The sequence below is a fragment of the Ursus arctos genome, unplaced genomic scaffold, assembly GCF_023065955.2.
Source record: "Ursus arctos isolate Adak ecotype North America unplaced genomic scaffold, UrsArc2.0 scaffold_14, whole genome shotgun sequence".
NCBI lineage: Eukaryota > Metazoa > Chordata > Mammalia > Carnivora > Ursidae > Ursus > Ursus arctos.
Genome location: NW_026622808.1, coordinates 36,209,190 through 36,229,569, shown reverse-complemented (window position 1 = coordinate 36,229,569; position 20,380 = coordinate 36,209,190). Strand labels below are relative to the sequence as shown.

General features: G+C 46.7%; 1 protein-coding gene across 2 annotated transcripts in view; it reads right to left on the bottom strand.

Moving 5' to 3' along the window:
- Positions 1–20,380, bottom strand: part of CACNA1D (calcium voltage-gated channel subunit alpha1 D) — a 291,334-nt gene that overhangs the window by 125,311 nt on the left and 145,643 nt on the right. Inside the window, exons 5-8 of one of the 2 annotated variants that reach the window (XM_057311797.1) lie at positions 19,998–20,140; positions 15,539–15,691; positions 14,814–15,010; positions 7,768–7,871 (exon numbers count right to left, since the gene is read on the bottom strand). In XM_057311797.1, coding sequence (XP_057167780.1) covers positions 7,768–7,871; positions 14,814–15,010; positions 15,539–15,691; positions 19,998–20,140 — 597 coding nt within the window. Of the gene's footprint in view, positions 1–7,767; positions 7,872–8,426; positions 8,531–14,813; positions 15,011–15,538; positions 15,692–19,997; positions 20,141–20,380 lie in introns of both variants that reach the window. The other variant, XM_057311796.1, reaches the window with a different exon arrangement.

Here is a 20,380-nt window from a genome sequence, read left to right as displayed (position 1 = left end):
ATCATGTACTTCCTGCTTTAAATTCATCAGTAGGTTTATCCTTCAGCTAATGACCAAAATCTGTGACATGATCTAGAATGACCTTTCTTGATCTGGGTTTTGCTGATAAGTCTCATCTTCTCTCCACCCTCCTCTCCCTGCTCCCCGGGTGCCTGCCACCCCCGCTTTGCTCAGTTATTCCAAGAGCCTCTGCTCCTCCCCTTCGCAGGGCCTTTGCATGAGTTCTCCTCTGACTAGAATACCCTCCCCCAACCTCCTCCCGCATCTTGCCTGGATATGATGGTTCTTCGTTCACTCTTCTCTTCCTCCAGGATCCTTCGCCTCAGCCCTTGGATATCAGCTGTGCCTTTTAAACACTCTCACAGTACTCCATACCTTTCTTTCAAAGAATTTACAGAAGTTTGTAATTATAATCTTTGTCTCCCCCATGAGATAAAAGCTTCATAAAGACAAAAACTCTGTTTTGTCTCCTTATTAGAAACCCAGTGTCTAGTAAGGGGCTTGGCAAATACACCTACTATTGTGTAGGCACTTAAAAAAGTATTCATTAAATGACTAAGTCATTTTTTTTTCTTAAGAAGTCTAAGTAAGAGAATAAAAGTACCTAGCAAGATTTTCTGCTCTGTATTAGTCTGTTATATTGAACCCAACCAGCAGGCACAGGGTCAGACCTCATTACTGCCTCCAGGAGGACTGGCGAGGAAGACAGTCATTCAGAAAGCCCTCTAGAGACAGGAAATCCACAATTTTTCAGTGCTCTTCTAGACGGCCAATCTAAATTCTCATAACACGGTGGCTCCATATCTTCATTTGATTCTCAGAGATACAGCTCTGAATATCAGAGTTTTGTTTTGTTTCAGAAGGAAAACATTTTGATGGTATCAACACCGCTCCACGCCACCCCGCACCTCTACCCACGTGCTCTCGTCCCATAATGCCAGGGCAACACACACCACTCCCCTCCACCTCTGGGACCTGGGAGAGCGGTCTCGTCCAGGAGGAGGATACTTGGGCCTGGGATGCATACATCTGCTGAAATATTAAAATGAAACTCCAAGAAAGGAATGCCTGCTGGACTTGGATTAAAAAAGAGCCCCCCATACCATGAACATACTGGTCTTTGTATGCTGAGCTGCCCGGCTATACCAATATTTGATCTCTGTAAGCAATTTTACCAGCCTGCAAAAGAATAGCTCACAGAAGAAAACATAAACATAAAAAGACTGGCATAAGGTTGACAGGAGTGTCTTAGGAGCAATCGGCAGTATGTTTCTCAGAAAAAGTCAAATTATTGACTTCATAAACATTCCTTTCCTTGCAAAAGTGACAGCAAGTGTTAAAACCACCAATCAAATAGGGAACACGGGAAAATTATGGCTTTAATTTTGACCATTAAGGTACCAGCAGCTTTATGAAGAGCTGGGTCTGTGGATGGAAGTAATGAATTCTCTTCCCCCAGGACTTGGTATCCACAGACGCAACAACCCGCCTGACACCACACAGACACCCACAGCTACCTCTCCCCCTCCCCTAACTGCTCATCGACACACTAGAGCGCAGCGGAGGGAAGGCTGCCTGCCCATGGAGCAGCTTCTCAGTACGGAGCTCTCCATCAGCAACGCGGGTGCCTCCCGGTCCTCAGAGGTCTTTGCTGTGCATTATGAAAAAGGAACTCGGTCAGGAACAGTGGACAGCCACAGCAGACAAGTGAGAGAGCGCTCCTGAATCCGTGGCTAGTGCCTGGCTGCTGTCCACTGCTGTTGCCAAGGAAACAGACGTCAGCTTGATGGAAACAAGGATCAGCGAAAACTTTCACTTACCTCGCTTCCACTGATCCCGACAGCCATTTCTATGGCAACAGCAGCTGCGAGCCAGCGGCAGAGAGGTTCCCACTCCCTTACTAAGGTCAGGTGTGGCTAGCAGCCTGTGCCCTTAGGGTACTGGGGTACCAGCAGCACCAGGATCCGGCTGCCAGCTACCCCCGACAGCCTTTTAACTCTGAAACGAGAAAGTTCAGTGTTGAAAAGTATATATAAATGTTTAGCTTGGTTCTTCATTAGAAAAAGGAAATGGAGCATTCTTCTGTGTAAAGCTGAAGCGGGGCTCGATTCCTTGTTCCACCCAAGCCAAACCAGGGGAAGACACTAAAGGGCCGATGGCTCTTTCCCTCGACCTTCAACCCCACTCACAACAAGACTTCCAAATGCAAGAACAGAGACCTCCAACTGTGTGGACTAACCTCACATATTAGCCTACTCCAACCAAAGACAAACCCAGCTCAACGTGAGTTACTTTGCTGTCAGGGATCATGAAAGGTGTCTTTGTCCTGAATTCTTGTAGCACGGTCATCACTAATTACACATAGAAAAATACCTTTTTTTTTTTTTTTGAGTCATAAGATCTTCCAAGAACCCTATACCCTCTTTTCGTTTTTAGACTAGACCTCGATGTGGCTCCTTCGTCTGCTGGTCAGGATACAGAATTAAGTCATGAATCAGTACAACTTCATTCTGTAATACAGCGGCACCCAGTCACATGGGCAGCCTGATTACCCCATCGCCTAACAACACCCCTTCCGGTGTTGTAAGCCATTCAACTACTCTTCTAAGACGCAGGTAAGCGAGAGGGGTATGTATAGGAAGAAACTCTGGTGTTCATTTTCAATCAGCAGATGCTGGTGAAGTGTTGAATGAGAGCAGAATCTAATCCCAGTCATGAATAATTCATAAGAATGCCTCTTCCCAGAGGTTATGTCTCCACTTAGAAAACATTCGCAAGTGATACAACTACCATCTACCTGCTACGTTTTGCCTCCTGAGCCAATATTCAAGGAGAAGAAATCAGAGGCCATCTCTGACCTACCGTGGCTCAGAATGGTGGGAATTTAAATGGACCAGGGGGCAAACGATGAGGCCCCAAACCAGATCCTGCTCTGTAAAATCCCGAAATCACACAGTCCGGAGTCCCACCGCTACCACCACCCCTCCATCCCTCCCCATTCCCTCCATGCCTACAGCCGCACGGTAAAACAGCCATGCCTGAGTCTGTGAGGCTCTGGGATTCGATGCAACTAGAATGCGGTATGGGAAGACCCCAAAGGTGAAACTCAGAATGATCCACTGGTTTAAAAATGGCCCTTGCTTTTCTATAACACTTCACCACATCCATGTTCCCTCAAAACTTCTGAAGTTAAGATAAACAGGCCTCTGGGGCGCCTGGGTGGCACAGCGGCTAAGCGTCTGCCTTCGGCTCAGGGCGTGATCCTGGCATTCTGGGATCGAGCCCCACATCAGGCTCCTCCGCTATGAGCCTGCTTCTTCCTCTCCCGCTCCCCCTGCTTGTGTTCCCTCTCTCACTGGCTGTCTCTACCTCTGTTAAATAAATAAAATCTTTAAAAAAAAAAAAGATAAACAGGCCTCTAGTAATATAAAATCAGATTAATGATTTAAAAAGATACCTGTGATCTGATAAACTGGAACTTACTGGGACACAAAGAACACAATTTAGAGATGAAGGACTTTGAACTTAGAGACATGGGCTGGGTTTACATTCAGTCTTAGACTGTAAAACCTGCTTTACAAAGAACACTTATCTTCTAACATACAAAGCCTACTTAAGGAAGTGTTTCAAATATTTTCCCTAAGATGTTAGCAAAAACCAAAGCTTTGAATTCATAGGCGAGTTATAAATGATTTTAATCTAGTCTTTAAAGCAGGCCCAGGAGGTGGTTTATGTAATATCATCCTTCAGTAATCACTGGCTTATGTCATTACATATACACGTGTATATGCAATAAAACATTTAAAAATATTATATAACTTTCCACTAATGTAGGCTAATCTTGGCCAATTATTATAAGTTTAAAAGGACTGAGTTGGTTAGATTTTTTTCTTGCATCGAATCACGTTTTATATTCTTTCACTCAAGCCACCACAATGACAAAGGGCAAACACGCTCTAGCTCCCTGAGTCCTCGCACAACTCACACGGATGGTCTTATTAGCTCCATTGCACAGACCAAGAAAGTGAGGCTCGAACAGGATCAAGTCTTGGCTATCCAACTCTAAAGCTGGTGTGATTAACCACAATGCTACAGAAATGCCTTTCCCTTATGTTGTGCAAAAAAAAAAAAAAAGAAAGAAAGAAAAAGCAATCACTGTCAGAGAGAACATGAGTCACAACGATTTAGAGTTGCGAGATATTTTGTGGCCTCCCCTCGGGGGGCACAGAGTACAGTATTAATGTGTATACAAAGTTCATTTCTCTCCGTCGCCTCCTGGGAAATCCAGACAATGGTACACTTTAATTTGAAAAGAGTCCCTGTGTCTGTCCCCACTTCACCCAGAGAGGGGACAGGGAGGAGGTCCACGGATTTAGGATGAAGTTGCATTCACTGAGTAAAATCCTTTACTTCTACATTCATTAGCTGATATAAATCCAGCCACCGAATGGGGAAGGCCACACAACGGGACCACCATCCTTGAGGGACCAGGAGACCGAAGCTCAGGGCTACAGAGTGAAGTCCCGGAGTTGGTGCGTGACACCGGCAGCACCAGAACCCAGGCATTCGCATCTACCAGTCTCTTCTTGGGGGTCTGAACCACACCTTGGGGACCTTTCCACAGGTATGCCTGGCATCAGGTGGGTCCTGCAGGTAAAGAAATGAGCCCACTGCCCAGGTCCATCATTTTCCCCCCTGGGAATCTGGCAGTGGTTCTAAAGAAACCAGCACTGAGACACCAATGAGTTCTCTTATTCTGTCTATTTACTGGCAAAAACCTCAAAAGGGACAAGAAGTTAAATGAACAATTTAAAAGTAAAAAAAAAAAAAAAATCACCAAGCTTCAAACAAAACAAAACACATCCCCCCCCCCCCAAAATCCCCAGCATGAGCAGAGACCTATCTGTCTGACTTATAGATGTAAATGAGACATTCTTTCCAATCCCTGGTCATAACAGGACCATCTCCTCAATGACAACGTGGAATTGCAGCACGAGCTACAGACCTTCTCGGCTCCCCCTCCCCCGAGATCGCTACCGTCCGAGATACAAGTCTTCACCTGTGTTCACGCTTGGTTACACAGGGCGTGCACTTCATAAACTTCATACTCACCTCGGGAAAAGCATCTGTTGTAAAACCAAAGATTTTTCCAAAGCATCAGTCTTAGGATACTTTACACATGGTACCAACACCAAATCAAGTGTGCAGATTAAAGTCAGCTCACGAATACAATAGGATGCCATGGCCACACACACACACAAAAGAAAAAAAGCCAAGGAGCAGGAATAAGTATTTCCAAGGGGTTAACAGACTGAAAGACACACAAGCATCACTTCACGATTCTTCATCAGAAGGCTATGGCACGGTCTTGAAGCTTCTAAAATGGGAGGCTCTTAATTCAGTGCTTCAAGGATTCTGTGCGTGCGTGCTGGGCTGGTGGTCCCTAAGGGGCCACGCAGCACAAATTGTGTCCCTTTTAACATCTACCTCCCTTCAGTGTTCCTAAAAAAATTGTGAAGACTCTAAGACTAAAGCAAGTTTTTAAAAATTTAACAAGAAAACGCACACAAGTGACTCCTTTTGATTTTTTTGTTGCTTTGGGGGCCAGGCAAGGGGGAGGAGTGGGGCAGGGGAGCAGGGAACCGTCCAGGGAGGGGGGAGCAAGCTCCTCATCGGTTTTCCCCTGTAGACGCCGTGTCGCCTTTCAAGATCCAGCTCTCAGACATGCAGCCTTCACAGCCCCGTGGTCTACACCTCTGGTCCAGCTCTGCCACCCTGCCCCGTTTCACGACAGTCTCCCCACCAGGCAATGAAAGCCTGAGCCCAATGCCTCCGTCTGGGTCTTAGACACAGCGGCACCTCCAGTCTCTGGCCCGGAGCCGGGCGTGCCATTGCCTTCTCCCTCCGAAGGGATCTAGTTTTGTTCCGATACCCAAATGTTTGTAAATTACTTGTTATCTTCCCTGAAGTATATCCCAGTAAACCGGTGGTCCCATGAGGGTGTCACTGTTGTCCTCCCCCATGGGAGCCGACATTTAGTGCCCCCCATTCTGCCAAGGAGCCCCTCCTCCCACCTTTTCCTTTCCCCGCCCCCGTCTCGAGCTGCTTCATCCTGCCAGGGCGACGGCTCCTGCTCTGGGAAGCTTGGAGATAAGGCATGTCACTGGCACTGTTAAAATTAGCAGTTTCCATGGCCTCAGTCAGTTTGGTTGAACATAGGAGACGTGGGGTGCCGAGCAACGCACAACAGAATTGCTGTTAACCTCGTGCAGGCCATTCCTGAGGCAAAACCGACACTAGGCTGTTTCTCCAGCGATAAATTCCACCCTTCCCAGCCCAACACTCACCTACGGCCACAGAGATTCAGCAGGAGAAAGCACTTTTCTAGTGTTTAGACTTTCACACGGGGGCTTAGAGAGCCAGTGCTCTGTAGATGGAAGCTCTGGTGGGAGTGGGGGATGCTCTCACACCCTCGACACGGCCCCACTCCCCTCACTGGGGGCACGGGCTCCAGGGCCATCTCTAGAGAGGGGCTTCCCGCCACAGCTGTGCGTCCGTGGTGTAAAACAGACCACATTCGGTCAAGGAGAACCCCAAATATGTTATCCCCTGAAAATAGGCAGGGCAGTTTAGACGGTGGACAAGGAGCTGTGCTCTCTGCTCTGGAAAAGGCAGTGTTTGGACAAATGCGATACAGGGCTCCTTGCTGACTCAGCATCCCCCCCGCCCCGAGACACAAACTTGGAAAGAGGAAGACAAAGCAGGTGAGGATTCGCTCACGTGGAATCAAGTGTCCCACCAGTATTCCTGAGGAAGTGTGAGCGCGGTGGGTGACAAAGGTCCTTGGGGAGATAGGCACCCCCAGCCCCCAGGGGGGGCCCTTGACCTCCTGGTGCAGCTTCTGGGAGGGCCCAGACAGCCCCTTCTTCCTTCTCAGGGTGCTCCTCTTTCTGGGTGTCTGTGGGTGGGCCTCCTCAGGGGCTTGGGACGGCATCTCCAAATATGGGCAAGGCAGAGCCCAGAAACACCGGCATCTCCTTCCCAAGCCAGCCTCCACTCTCCATGGAGAATCCTCTCTATGGAGGGTCATCCAAGGAGTTGAGGCGGCCAAAAGACAGTTCAAAAATGGTGACTAAGCGAGCCAGACCATAAGGCCATGGGAAGTGTGTATGCAAAAGCTGCTCATTACTCTGCATTAGAGATTGCACAAGGGAAGACCAGTCACGAATTAGAGGGACAAGTCTCCCAGTGACAGTAGCAGGAAACCAAGCAAATAAATGACTTGAAGGACGTAAGATTTCGGAATTGTTCAGTACTCACGGTGCTAATCTAGGTTTATTTCTCCTTCTCAATAAAATCTAAAACGCCCTGGAAATATTCATGATACGCTGTGGCTAACTCAGAAAGGCCAGGTTATACACGAATGGGAACAAAGCCACAAAAGACAAAGGCCGTCTCCTGGGGGACGCCAAGGCTGGGACTCCGCTCACTCACTTGCAATCCGCTTCTGCACAGGGGCACGCTAACGCACCTGGCTTCGGGGACACGCTTTCATGAGATTAATAATGTGTGGCAAGCGTCAGAAACACAGCATCTCACAGACAAGTTACAGGCAGAGAGAATCACAGTTCAATCCAAAAGCAACACACAGAAGGGACGTCAGAGTCCACACGCATGCAGAGAAGCCGCAGGGAGCAGCTGGGGGACACGCAGAGCTGCCCCACAAGAGGCAGCAGCAGAATGTGCAACACAGATCTGACTGCTTACCCACTAAGGACACCAAGAACCAGGTTAAGGACGAAAAATGAGCCAAGGATGATCAGACTAACAAAATACACCCATGGCCATTCCCATCCTATCGCATCATTTACCTGTAAAATGTAAGGAAATCAGTTATCAGTTATCCATTTACTAAAGAGCGGAGCCCCAGGAGCAGCTGCCAGACCACTTAGGGCTTTGGGTGGAGACTACTGCTCTGAGGACAGGCACCCCCACCTAGGACCTTTCATCTTTGGTCTTCAGGTAAGTTCTGCTGGTGAAATCTACAAACCTGGCCTACCAAAAGTCGGCCAGGACCAACTCATTTAGCTCCTATTTTGTACTAATTAATCTGCATATTTGGATCCAGACCAATAAAGCAATTATAAATGTATCTCATTTTAGGCCAGACAGAAAGGCAAGCAATGGAATCTATTTAAATCCCAAGCAACAACGCTGATTAATTTCTGGTCAATAACCATTCCATAGCTTTCTTTCATAAAGGCTGGTGAAGTTCCGGGAAGTATCTTGATTTGGGAAGCCTCAGTAGGAGAGAAAGCCTCTCGGAGGTTTGGCACCCATCCGGCTGCCCCCATCTAGCAAAACCTGTGTGGTCTTGGCAACTGTCCTTAGAACTCTGCTTTCAAGATGAAAGAGGTGTAGCTTACCCGCTCAATACACCAAGTACAAGATTTAGTACGAAAAATGACCCAAAGATGACGAGACTGACAAAATACACCCAGGGCAATTCAAATCCCATAGCATCATTCATCTGCAAGAAATAAGATGGTCTCATAGGAGTGGGTTAATAAGAGAATCTAATAAAGAGAGAGGGTCACATTAGAGATAGCATTCTATACATTTTATTAAACATTTACTTAGATTTGAATCAGAGACAACAGTAGCCAAGGCACATTCACTACACATCCCCAACACACACACACACACACACACACACACACACACACACACACACGCCCGCCCGCCCATGAAGAGTCATCATAGCTTTGGGGGCAAATAATAGCGGACTTTGACACAGGCAGGGAAATCAGACTTTGACACAGGCTCTTTCTTACTGGAAACAGTCTTGGATCATGGACTATTAGAACAGGTCTTGGTAGATCTATTCTAAGCTAGTGCTTAGCTGGAAAGTATTTCCTACTCTACCCAAGTCGTTAGAACTTTCTGCTTTCAAAATTTGTGATGGTAGAAAAGTCTTACTTAGACAAACTTGCAATATCTGACTCAATAAATTCTCTTCCTTAAAAAAAAAACTCTAAAATGATAAATTTCTATTGGAAGCCAAGCCATCCAAAGAAACCTAACCCACCTAAAATCTAGATTATCTGCTATCAGTGAGTGCAAACACAGCTCAATGAACACAAAGAGGAAAGTGTTCAGAAGTCAACTAGCTGACACGCATTCAAGCGTGCTTGGGGAATGAGATTTTTGCCAACTGCACCCAAGGAAGGACCCAGAAAAAAGAAAGAAGCACTCATCCCCCACATCTCCCTTTGACCTAGATGACCCACCCTGCCCGAGCTGGCTCCAGCTGTGAGCTGACTTGGACTAGGTGAAAGAGGGCTGGTCCAGAGGAACCCTGTGCCACTACTTCTGGAACAATCTCAAGCAAGCACAGTCAGACCTGGCCTCCGTGGCAGACCCTCACAGGGGAGGTTTGATCATGAACAGCTCTCATCTGGGAGTAAATAGGTGCTTCAAGGTTCATGGCTGGAGATGGAACTTTCCAGCAACACAGGTCCATGTTAAATTAGGCAAACACTTCTCCCAGGAAGGAGGTGTTAAGGGCCAGTCCAGGGACAGAATGAATGCAGGCCTGACTTTGTTGGAACACCCAGAATCTCGGCCAACAGAACTATACGTGGTCTGTGAGAGTTCTTGCCTCATGGGTGCAAGCCCCTTTGGCCTTAAAACATGTGATTTCTTCCACATTATCTGGCTCCTGAGTTTAGCTTTGCAGAATGAAGTGCATGCATTTCACTATGTTTGCCTCATGCAGAAGCCAAACAGGAAAAGAGAACATTAAAAAAAAAAAAAAAAAACACCTAACATCTGTTGCTGAAATCTAGGGAGAGGGCATTAAATCCCTTATGAAACACCTGTTTGGCCACATGAAAATTGATGTGCTTAATAGAACTCATATCAGTCTGCACATCTCACATTGGCAATTAGAGTAATGAATGAACCAGGGCCATGGCTGCAATTGTTGATCTAATTAAGCCGGATAAACTAATTTCAGCAGGAAGGCAGAGGCTAATTCTTCCAAAGCAACGACACCACTAAACTTATTTAAAAACCCATGTGTGGAGAAGCAGGCTGCCCGGTGTAGTGGCCAGAGCCCAGCCTGGAGTCTGGACCTTCCATGGAGACCTCTCTGGGCTTGTCTCCCCTGCATGGGAGCAGTGCAGGTGACAGGGGAGAGCGTGCTCATGGGGTGAGGGAGGAATGGGCAAAGTCCGGGACTCCCATCAGGACACCTCACTCTCGTACAGCCCTGGCACTAGATGACCCACCCTGGGAGAGCTGGCTCCAGCTGTGAGCTGACCGGGATGAGGAGAAAGAGGGCTGGTCAGTGGCCAGGCCAACTGCTTTACCAATCCTCATTCAGATCTCAGTCTGCTGTTCCAGGGAATGTTCTAGGAACAGCAGTTTGCTCCACTTGGGAGGGCACTTTTTTTTTTTTAATTAAAGAAGCTTTTAACTTTTTTGGAGTAGGTGTTAGACAGATTCACATTTACTTGGATCAAAAATATCAACTGGAATGACAGTTGGGGGCTGGAGGGAAGGCCACAGAAGACGGACTCTAACTCTCCAGAAAGTGGGAGAAGCGAAACAAAACTTAAGCTCTAGGGGCCAGTCTTTGACCAAAACTAAATTTTCTCAACCCAAGTCTCTTCTCAGAGGTAAGTATTTCTCAGACCTTACCGTATACACAGGACAAGTTCCAACTTGGGAACTGGCAAGTATACCCAAATGACAATAAAGACTTCCGCTGGGGATTTCGTCTGCGTGGTCTTTATCAGCAAGGGAAAAAAATCAGCATGAGCTGAAGGATTTCAATTTAGATTCATTCTTAAAAATTCATATCAAAGTCATCATGTGGGGTCACCTGGTACCTAGAAAATAATATTCTATTTAGTTTATGGTTTTCCCCTCATTTCAAAGGCTGAGATGCACCTTCTTGACCTCCACTTAAAGAGCAACCTCAGGCTTTTTGTTTTTTTCTAACTGGTGAAAACACTACTGGGAACGTGGTATAGTGGTCATGGCTCCCCTGAGCAAGGAATAAGGCAAAGGCACAGAAACGCACACCCTCAGCTACTGAAAGAGGAATTTCCCAGGTGTCTTAAATGTCAACATGGATGGTCAGTGTGACCATGAGAACTTCCCGCTGGAGTCTGGCAGCAAGCACCTCCATAGCGGTGTGCACTGAGGAAAGAGCTTGGCGCTAAGGCAAGAGGTCAGAAATGATTTACATATGAACAGCTCTTTCCTGAAACCAACACTATTTTAATTTCCTATCTTTCAAAAAAATTTCCTCTGAGTTGAAGAACTGGACGTGTAGTCTAACTGAGCACCTTGCAGACTAGAAGCGAAAGCCCAGAGAGTTGTGGTGACCCACCCAAGGTCATGCAGCCAGCCCTATCCAGCGCTCAGGCTCTTCTCTTGCCCTACACCCTGCTGCCTCCATAGACAATATGGGTGGGTCAGATGGCAGTGTAATTATGCTTATGGAACTCACTTTATAAAAGAGCTCTAGTAGGACTGTTTTCCCCACCAGAAATTGTTAATCCAACTCCCACATGTCCAAATGGTTCTAAGTATGTCTTCCTGCGGATTAGACCCACCTGCACTTTTCTCAAGACCCAGCCAGCCCACTGCCAGAAATTCTTGAGAATCAGGCATCAACAAGCTTGAGAACACGGAGTGGATATAAGCTTGACAAGATGCAAAGTAATCCCTGGTGAAGACTTTGCCCACCATATACAAACACCTAAAGGACTGAGAAACTTGCTTGCAATCAATATCTATAATCTAATCTCCTTAGTTATCTCTCAAGATGTTCCCTTTACACCCTAGTTGTCCACAAAAATTGATATTTAAACATGGCCTTTCTACACTGATGTAGAATGGTACATGGAATTGTGGTACAATTCAGAAGGAGTAAGAGTAACTAGTAGTTGTCAAGCACCTGCTCTGTGCCAGGCACTGCACTGGTCAAGGATGGTCTGTTCTGGAATACAACTGTGTATCTTCCACCTGGCCATGGCCCAATAAATATTAAGAAGGTTTGGTGTCTTGGCTCTTGTCCATCTCTCTGATGAGTTAATAAATGTAATCGATAAGTAATTAAAAACAACCTGATGTGTTTCAGAGGATAAGATCTTAGTGAACTGTATGGGAGATTACTTAGCTGCCCTCTAGTGTTCTAGAATGATTCACAAACCTCTGACAGTAGAGAATGCCAGTGAAAAAGTGCTGGGTTCCAGTCTAGAACAGGGGTCACCAAACTATGACCTGTGGGCCAAACCCAGCCCACAACCTGCCTTGGCACAGCCCTTGAACTAAAAATAGCTTTTTCATTTTTAAATAGTTGGGGGGGAATCAAAAGACTCTTTCATGACACATGAATGTTCTACAAAACTCAAAGTTCAGGGTCCAGAAATAAAATTTTAATGGAACAGAGCCACATCCATCTGTTTATGTATTGTCTATGGCTGCTTCTGAGTGCCATGGGCAGACAGAAGGAAGAACTGTGTCTTTGTTACAGAGATATTATGGTCTGCAAGGCCAAATATATTGACTATCTGGCCCCTTGTAGGTCTATAGACCCCTGTTCTAGACCAAGAACCACAATCACTAGCTGTAGGACTCTAGGGACGTTCAGTGGTCTCTCTATACACCACTGTTTGACCTTCAAAATTCCAGACCCTCTAAGAAAGGGATATAGACTGGGATAATGTTGATAAATTACTCGAGTTCCTCCATCAGAATAAAGATGCCCTGTAATTCACAGAGAATTATTATATTGTCAAATTATTAACTCTGTGATTGTCATATTAACAATAGAGATAATAATTATACAATCCTAGGTGATACTTAAAGGTTCCAAGGAAAGCAATGGAAACTTTTGTTTCTGGGTGCATGGAGTTTTCTCTCCTTTAATCACATACTCAGAGTTCTCACTTGCTTGACAACAGGAAAATTGTCATGAGAGAATCCATGTGCAAAATATAACATAAAGTATAAAATTGTGTATTAGTCAAGGCATGTTGGGTCAGCAGTGGACAATTCACTCTGACAACAGAGAGACCAGCAGAGCTGAGAGGAGCCAGATTTTTTAAAAATCAAAATGTTGTTTCTGCTCCGTTTGGTGGGGGGGCCAGGGATCAAAGTTTGGGCTATTTGGATGAATCTTTTCTACGTATCAGAAACTTTAAGGCAAGAGTGGGATTGAGACCTCAACTAATCTAACTAGGATTTGCAACTTTGAAGACAATACTGACAATGAACGCTTTATCTAATTTGAAGGTCCCCTTGTCATGGCCATAATCTTGGCTCATCCAATATAATTTCCCTCCTTCTTCCTCTTCATGAAAGGCACTGTCTGATGGGTATAAATAACAGACATGCATACCCACACGGACACAGACACGTGTACGTACACACACACACACACACACACACACACACACACACTCTTTCTCTCTCTCTTTCCCAGGACGATAAGACAAAGGAAGGGAAGAGAGAGAAACAAGATACAACATGTTGGTGATGCTCAAAACTTTTTTACCAAACTAGACTCACGCTTTGGGGAGGAAAATAAAAACATACCTTCTTTGCCTAACATTGACTATATGAGGACTTCTACAATCCTGTAAGCATGGTGTTCACTGGTGAAGGGAAGCAAAAACCTATTTATAACCATCATGTGTCAGGTTCTCTGAAGTTATAAAGGAATATGGAACCCTGTAAAGAGTCTAAAATTTAGATACTTCCAGAAGCTACTTCTCAATTTGTAGGCCTTCTAACTAAAGACTGCCCATTCAAGAAGTACTTTATTACTAATTGCCTTTTAACAAATCATTATTGGAATCCTGATTAATCCCATTTGAACTTGGATTTCGGCTCAAAATCTGCATGTCAGCTGTTTTCCCCAGCAATCTGTGCCATGGAAATTAATTTCTAAACTTTTATGAGCTTTTTCAAATTCTACCAAATAAATGAGCATACAAACATATTCAGCTCTGGAAAATAGTTGTTAAAATACTACTGTTCTTCATTTATAGCAAACCCTTCTGGCTCTTTCAGGAACAAGAAGAACCAGGCCTTAGCCATAGAAGGGGCGTCTGTTTTCACAGCAGGTTGGATGGGTCCGCCAGGCCTGGAAGTTTGATGGGCCTTTCCCACCCTCTCTGCCAGACTTCTAGAGCTCCAAAGAGAAAGGAAGAGAGAGGTGGGGGCTTGTGCTTGGCTGATTTATGGGAATGCTGAAGATGCAAAAGGGAAAGAGTATAATAAGGGAAAAATCCATTTTGGCCTGAAGGTTGTACTAAGTTCATGGAAAGCATAAAGGGATCCAATTTATATTCCCTATCTTCTGTTTAGGGTCTGGTAGAGCAACCTACCTTTATGCTAAAAAAAAAAATCAAGCTCATGGAAGTCCAGGAGCCTCTTAACCTGGAAAATAACCCCTAGCTCTCTAAGAGTTTAATTCAGAACGGCCCTGACTTTGGGAGTTCCTCTGAAGCAAGGACTCGTGGGCACACTGAGCAGCAAGTCCGCAGACAGCACAGGGGAGGGAGGCAGCCAACATTACACAGTGGCTTTCTGGAATAGAAACGAGGGCCCTGAGAAAGAAGGAGGAGGAGTCTCACTGAGTGAGGAGAGGGTCTGCTTCCCTTCCCAAGAACTGACTGCAAGGGTTTTGTTTTTTTTTTTTTCCCCCAGCTAACTCTTCAACAGCTCTAGTGAACGAAACACTCTTATCCAAAGAAAGAACACACCACACACTCGGTCCTCCAGCCGCTCACCCAGTAGAGCACGTCTGTCCAGCCCTCCATGGTGATGCACTGAAACACGGTGAGCATGGCAAAGGCAAAGTTATCGAAGTTGGTGATGCCTCCGTTTGGGCCAACCCAGCCACTCCTGCACTCCGTGCCGTTGGCGGCACACTGGCGTCCGTTCCCTGAGAACGCACACGGCGCTGGGTCCTCTTCAGCTAGGATATCTGCAAACAGAGCACAGCGGCTTCACCCCTCCAGACTCGAACAGCAGGAAGCCCAAAGCTGGTGGAAGCCGAGTGCCCTTGCCAGAGCCTGGACCCCCTGCTTCTCGGCTATGCTGGCGGACCCCCACCTGACCCTCGAGGCCCACTTCAGAGATGCCCTCCTCCGTGGCACCTGCTGCTTCTGTACTCAGAATCCATGGCTCTCTCCCCTGCCCGGACTCTACAGCCCCTTTCTTAAGTGTGTAGGGAACAATGATGGTGATTCCCCTCATGTTCTTGTATTGGGGGTACCTCATCTTTTTTGCCAAGATGCATTACGTAGGAAATCAGGATAAAAAAGGAGGTTAAATCCTCATTTATTCTGAACATAATTCATGCTAAGAACTGGCTGGTTCTTACTGCTTTTACTGGTATATTTGGCTTCCACCCCCCACCATTTTGTTTTAGATTTTCCCCAAACCACAGAAGTTATTTTGGGAAAAATTAATATTTTTTAAAGTTAGGTTAGCTACTGTTTTCATTACTCACCTGTGTCAGCAAAAAAACATGTTTTGTGCATTTTTCCAATAAAAAGTTCCAATCCTATAATAGCATAGATTATGATTACAAATAATACCAAAAGGGCTATGTGAAGGAGGGGAACCATGGCTTTTATAATGGAGTTCAGGACAACTTGTAAACCTAGGAGAGACAAAAATAAGTTTGTGAGCCAGGGAGGAACTTCAAAGATACATACGTGTATGTATACACAAATATATGTATATACGTATATACATATGACATAGTAATAAAACACAGAGATATTTAACATTAAATTAACATTAAACCTGGATGTGAGATAAGTTAAAAAGGAACCTAAAAGACCATCTAATCCAATTGCCTCCCTTGACAGACGGAAAAACTAAGGCCCAGAAAGAGGACTGACTGCCCAGTGTCGAAGTCAGTGATTCACTCATGCGTGCGTTCACCCATTCAACAAAATGCTTTCAACAGCGATCACGTGGCAAGCGTAAAGTTTAGCACTTTGGGGAATATGAAGATGTATTACTAAAGTGCCTTCTCTCAAAGAGGGTATGTCCTAGAAGGAGACATCAGAATTAAACACAAATTACCCTAGGGCAGCACACGGACACTATGGAGTAATATCAAACAATTAAAATTAAAGAGGGATGGATAAAAGACATCGCTTCTGAGTGGGGATAAGACAAAGGACTGGGCAGCAGCCCCCTCTCGCCAGGGCCTAAACGTGGAAGAGGATGGATTTGCACAAGTGGGCCTGGGAAGAGCACCAGAAGCCGGAGGTGAGCCAGGCAACGGGGGCCGGGCACCAGTGAGTCTTGGTTGGTGGTCACACAGTGGAAAGCAGCTCAGGAAAGAAAAGCAGATTGCAGCAATGGAGCTCTGGGTATTAAATGTGGATCACAGGGCTGGACTTGCGTCCATTGGTAAAAGGCAGCCTCTTTAGAAAGACAGACAAGGCAGCAGGAGGCGAGGCCGGCAGAGAGGTGGTTAGGGAGTGCTGGGCTCTCCACGCAGGACAGCTTGAGGATCAGGATGAATCCAGCAAATGAGTTTGAGGGACGAGAAGGCACCCATGGAGGCAAGGTCTTGAGGTAAACCTCCCCCCCTCCGTGCCTAACCCAAAATAAGCATGTCAAAAGGAGTCTCCCCCTGCAACAGGGAGGGAGGAGAGGGGCAAGAGCTGCTTTGCACTAGAAAGTCTGATCATGGGCCTGGCATTAAAAGGGAAGTGTCGTGCAGCTGGGATGTGGACTTGAGAGACGAAGGTAAGGCACGGACACCTGGAAGCTCTCTGCATAGAGCAACACTCAGAGCCACGGGGCAGAATGGGAGTGAGATCACGGAAGAGGGCAGGCGAGGCAACACTGAGATTAGGAGCAGGTAGGCAGAAGCAGCGACTGAGGGTCAGCAAAAAACCAGAATCTACACTGCGGCCAGGCTTCCAGACTTCCTGGTTTAGCAATTGTGCTCTCCCCCCACCCCGTGAACACACCCGCTGCTCTGCACCGGTCACGCTCTCCCCATTCTTCCCTCTCCACCCCTTCCCCTCCACGCCGTCTCTCCTCCTTCACACTGCTCCTTTACAGTGTCTCCTCACTTTCCCAATACATACTCAAAGAATGAGTGAAAGAAGCCAGGACGCTAAAGTAAGACAAGTCAGAACACACTGACCAAAGAGAAGAATATTCATCAGCAACAGTAACAAGAGTTGCCCGAGATCATCAGTACACGGGAAGAGGAGAGGGAGGAGAAGGGGAGGGACAACCGAGAAGAGGGTTTCAGACTCAGGAAGAGCCCGACTTTCCAAGACCCTCATTACAACCCCAGTCCTAGGTATTACCTTCAGCCATTTCAATGCTCAAATGGTTTTAGGAAAAAAATGATTAATAAGAGGACTTCTAACATTTTCACCTTTTATCAGGAATTAGATGGAAAGAAGTGACTGCTCTAATGTACTCAGATGGGTTGGATTGTTCATTTGGGCATTTTTTGTTTGTTTTAAAACATGGATGGCCCATTCAAAATCAGCATCTGGCAGTTAGCTCTTCTGAATTCTATGGTAGTGAGCCATGAGTCCCGTGAGCATGTTTGTTCGCTGTAACTACTGTACTTCAGATTGGCCAAATTGATGAGATAATGAAGTTTGTCTTAACGTGACTGTGTAGACTTTCCGGACATTAGGCTCCTTCGTACATAAGCAGCGTGTACGGCAGAGCTGGTGGGACTCCAGTTCAGGAGACAGTGGGGTGGAATGGAAAGAACACGAGGCCAGGAACTGGGACAGCGTGCGTCTGTTCCCATTCAGCCGCCGACTGGCTGTGAGAATCTGTGAGTTGCTGCCCCTCCACAGCCCTTGGCTTCCTCGTCTAAAAGAGGACGCCCATGGACCAGAAGATCTGTAGGGTTCTTTCCCATTTGCTGGTCCAGGACTCTGATGAATATTTATCATCTGAGCATGGGTGGTTAAGAACTCCACAAATGTCTGAAGCACTCTCTTTGACAATACATATTTACCTCCCAACGAATGAATACAGGCACACACAAAATCGTGTCTTATAGAACAGTCTGAATTCTCTATAGAGGGCACGAGACAATTCTGAGACAAGTATAAACAGTCACACCTTCCCCGGCATTTTTAACCATTTCAGGATTCTTAAGAAATCACTAGGCCCCAGTTGACAACCAGCATGGAAAACATCATGACCCAGAGCCCCCGACCCATCTCCCAGTTGGGGCTGACGTGAGACTTGGGTGTTCTCCACTAAGGTAATTAAAAGGAGGCTGAAGAGTCCTCAACAAGACTCAGGTCCCCATGTCTCCCTGTTGACTTCTGGGAGAGAGTGATGGAGAGCTCTGTCATGTTATAAGGGAGAAAAGGAAGAAATCTAGTTTAAAACTGGTTCCCAAGAGCACCTGGGAATACTAGACTAGTCATTTAGTGAAAACCTCGTTAAACAAGGAAGCCAGAACAATGATCTGTGAGTTTGGGGAGTTTCACCGGCCAGACCTGCATGCGTGAAGCCACAGCACCCGCTCGTCCGTGCAACACATGCGGCGAACAGGCTGTCCTGTCATTTGCTCATTGGGGGAAACAAGGCTGTCGTGGTTACTTTGAGATTAGATTAAGCTATAACAACTAAATCTGAAAGAACGTGCTTGCTCATTGAACTTCTCATTTCATCATGTTACACATAACAGAACCAGTCATTTCCAAGGTATTTCTATTTTTTTCAATTGCTTCCAGACAGCTCTGTGGTTTTGACTTGGGCTGATCTTTTTCAATGAAAATAAATGAACCATCTGGAAAAACAAGTACACATAAAACACCACTTCCTACATTTTAAAATGTTAAATTTGTAAATCTTTTTTTTTTTCCAGAGAATTTTTGGTGTGTCCCAAGTGCCAACAGGTTTAATAAAATTTCATGAAGAACTTCTGGAGAGGCAAAAACATGATCTGTGCTCTTTTGATGGCTTTATGAGTCATGAAAAACAGGCACACCCTATCATCCCATACCCTTCCTCCAGCTAGAGCAGGCAGCTGCCGCCATACCCTTGGAGAGGTGCTAGGACTACCGTCAAGTCCCCACCAGGGGTGTCCCATCAGGGAGAGAGCTCAGTGAAGCACACTCCATGCTCCTTAGAAGAGCAGAAGCAGCCCAGAGCTGCTGGCCAGAGCACAGCCAGAGCATCTGTCCCAGCTCAGGTGGCACTCCACCTGGCCCAGACGTCTGGAGCAAAAAGCAAACTAGGGCCTGGCACGGAGAGGTATCACAGCCTAGTGGAGGAAAAGAGCATCTCTCGCCATGGAGGGCCACCTCTGTGCTCTAGACCTTGTGCTGCGGGGGCTCTCCCCGCATCATCTCGTTCGGTCCTCCAAACCACCAGCAAGCAGGTCCTACCCTACCCTCCATACAGGGAGGACCCGGAAGCATCCATCTCTTCCCCCGGAGCCGGATATGCACAACTCCTGATAGTGGAGAGCTGAGCAGACTTTTCAGGAGTCCAGCCCCGTTGCTGCTCACTTGAAGAAAGCCAGTCGGCGGGGAGCCCTCCAACACCCTCCTCGTTTGCATAAGCCACCACTTTCAGAGGGGCAGTCCTGGGAGCGGGAGGAGGTGGTGGCAGCGAGGTGTCCAAGAAGGAAAACCAGCCCGGAATCAGGAGGCCTGACCTCAAGGCCTCGTGTCACCACTCACTCGGTGTCTCTGTAAGACAAGGTTCTCCTACAAAATCAGGAAGACAACAATCACTACCGGCCCTTCCTCGGGGCCGTCACGGGGGTCCAAAGTGACCACGCAAGCAAAAGCGTGTTGTGAACCGTGAAGGCCTCCGTGGTCGTCTGCGGAGCCCCTGGCTGGCACACCGCACTCACCCGGCAGCGCTCGGCTCCAGAATCCTGAGCCCCACCCAGAAGGAAAACCAAGTCAACAAACTCCTGGCTTTAGGAAACAAGACGTGCTTACTGGGCACTCCTGACACTAGTCGAAGTGGTCGTAACACCCGAAAGGCGCGGAGGGCTTTGACATCGAAGCCTCCTGACTTGCCACTGGAGTGGTTACCGCCTTCTGTTTCTTTGGTTAATTGTTCCAGAATTACACTAAACAATCTGAAAAAAAGAAGGAAGAAATGTTAGAGTCCGTCACCCAGGGAAGCAACATGGGAGGAGAATAGTAGTTATTTCTGCACAAGGGCTAATTCTGTGGGGCGGCTGCCTTCATGAAGGGGAAGCAGGGCAAGGGCAAGAATCAGGCTGTGCAGCCCAAAAGCCACCCCTACCTGTGACATGAGTGGGGACAAGGACTGAGCTCGGCTGTTTTCCTGCCAACAGAGCATCCCTGAGCAAGTC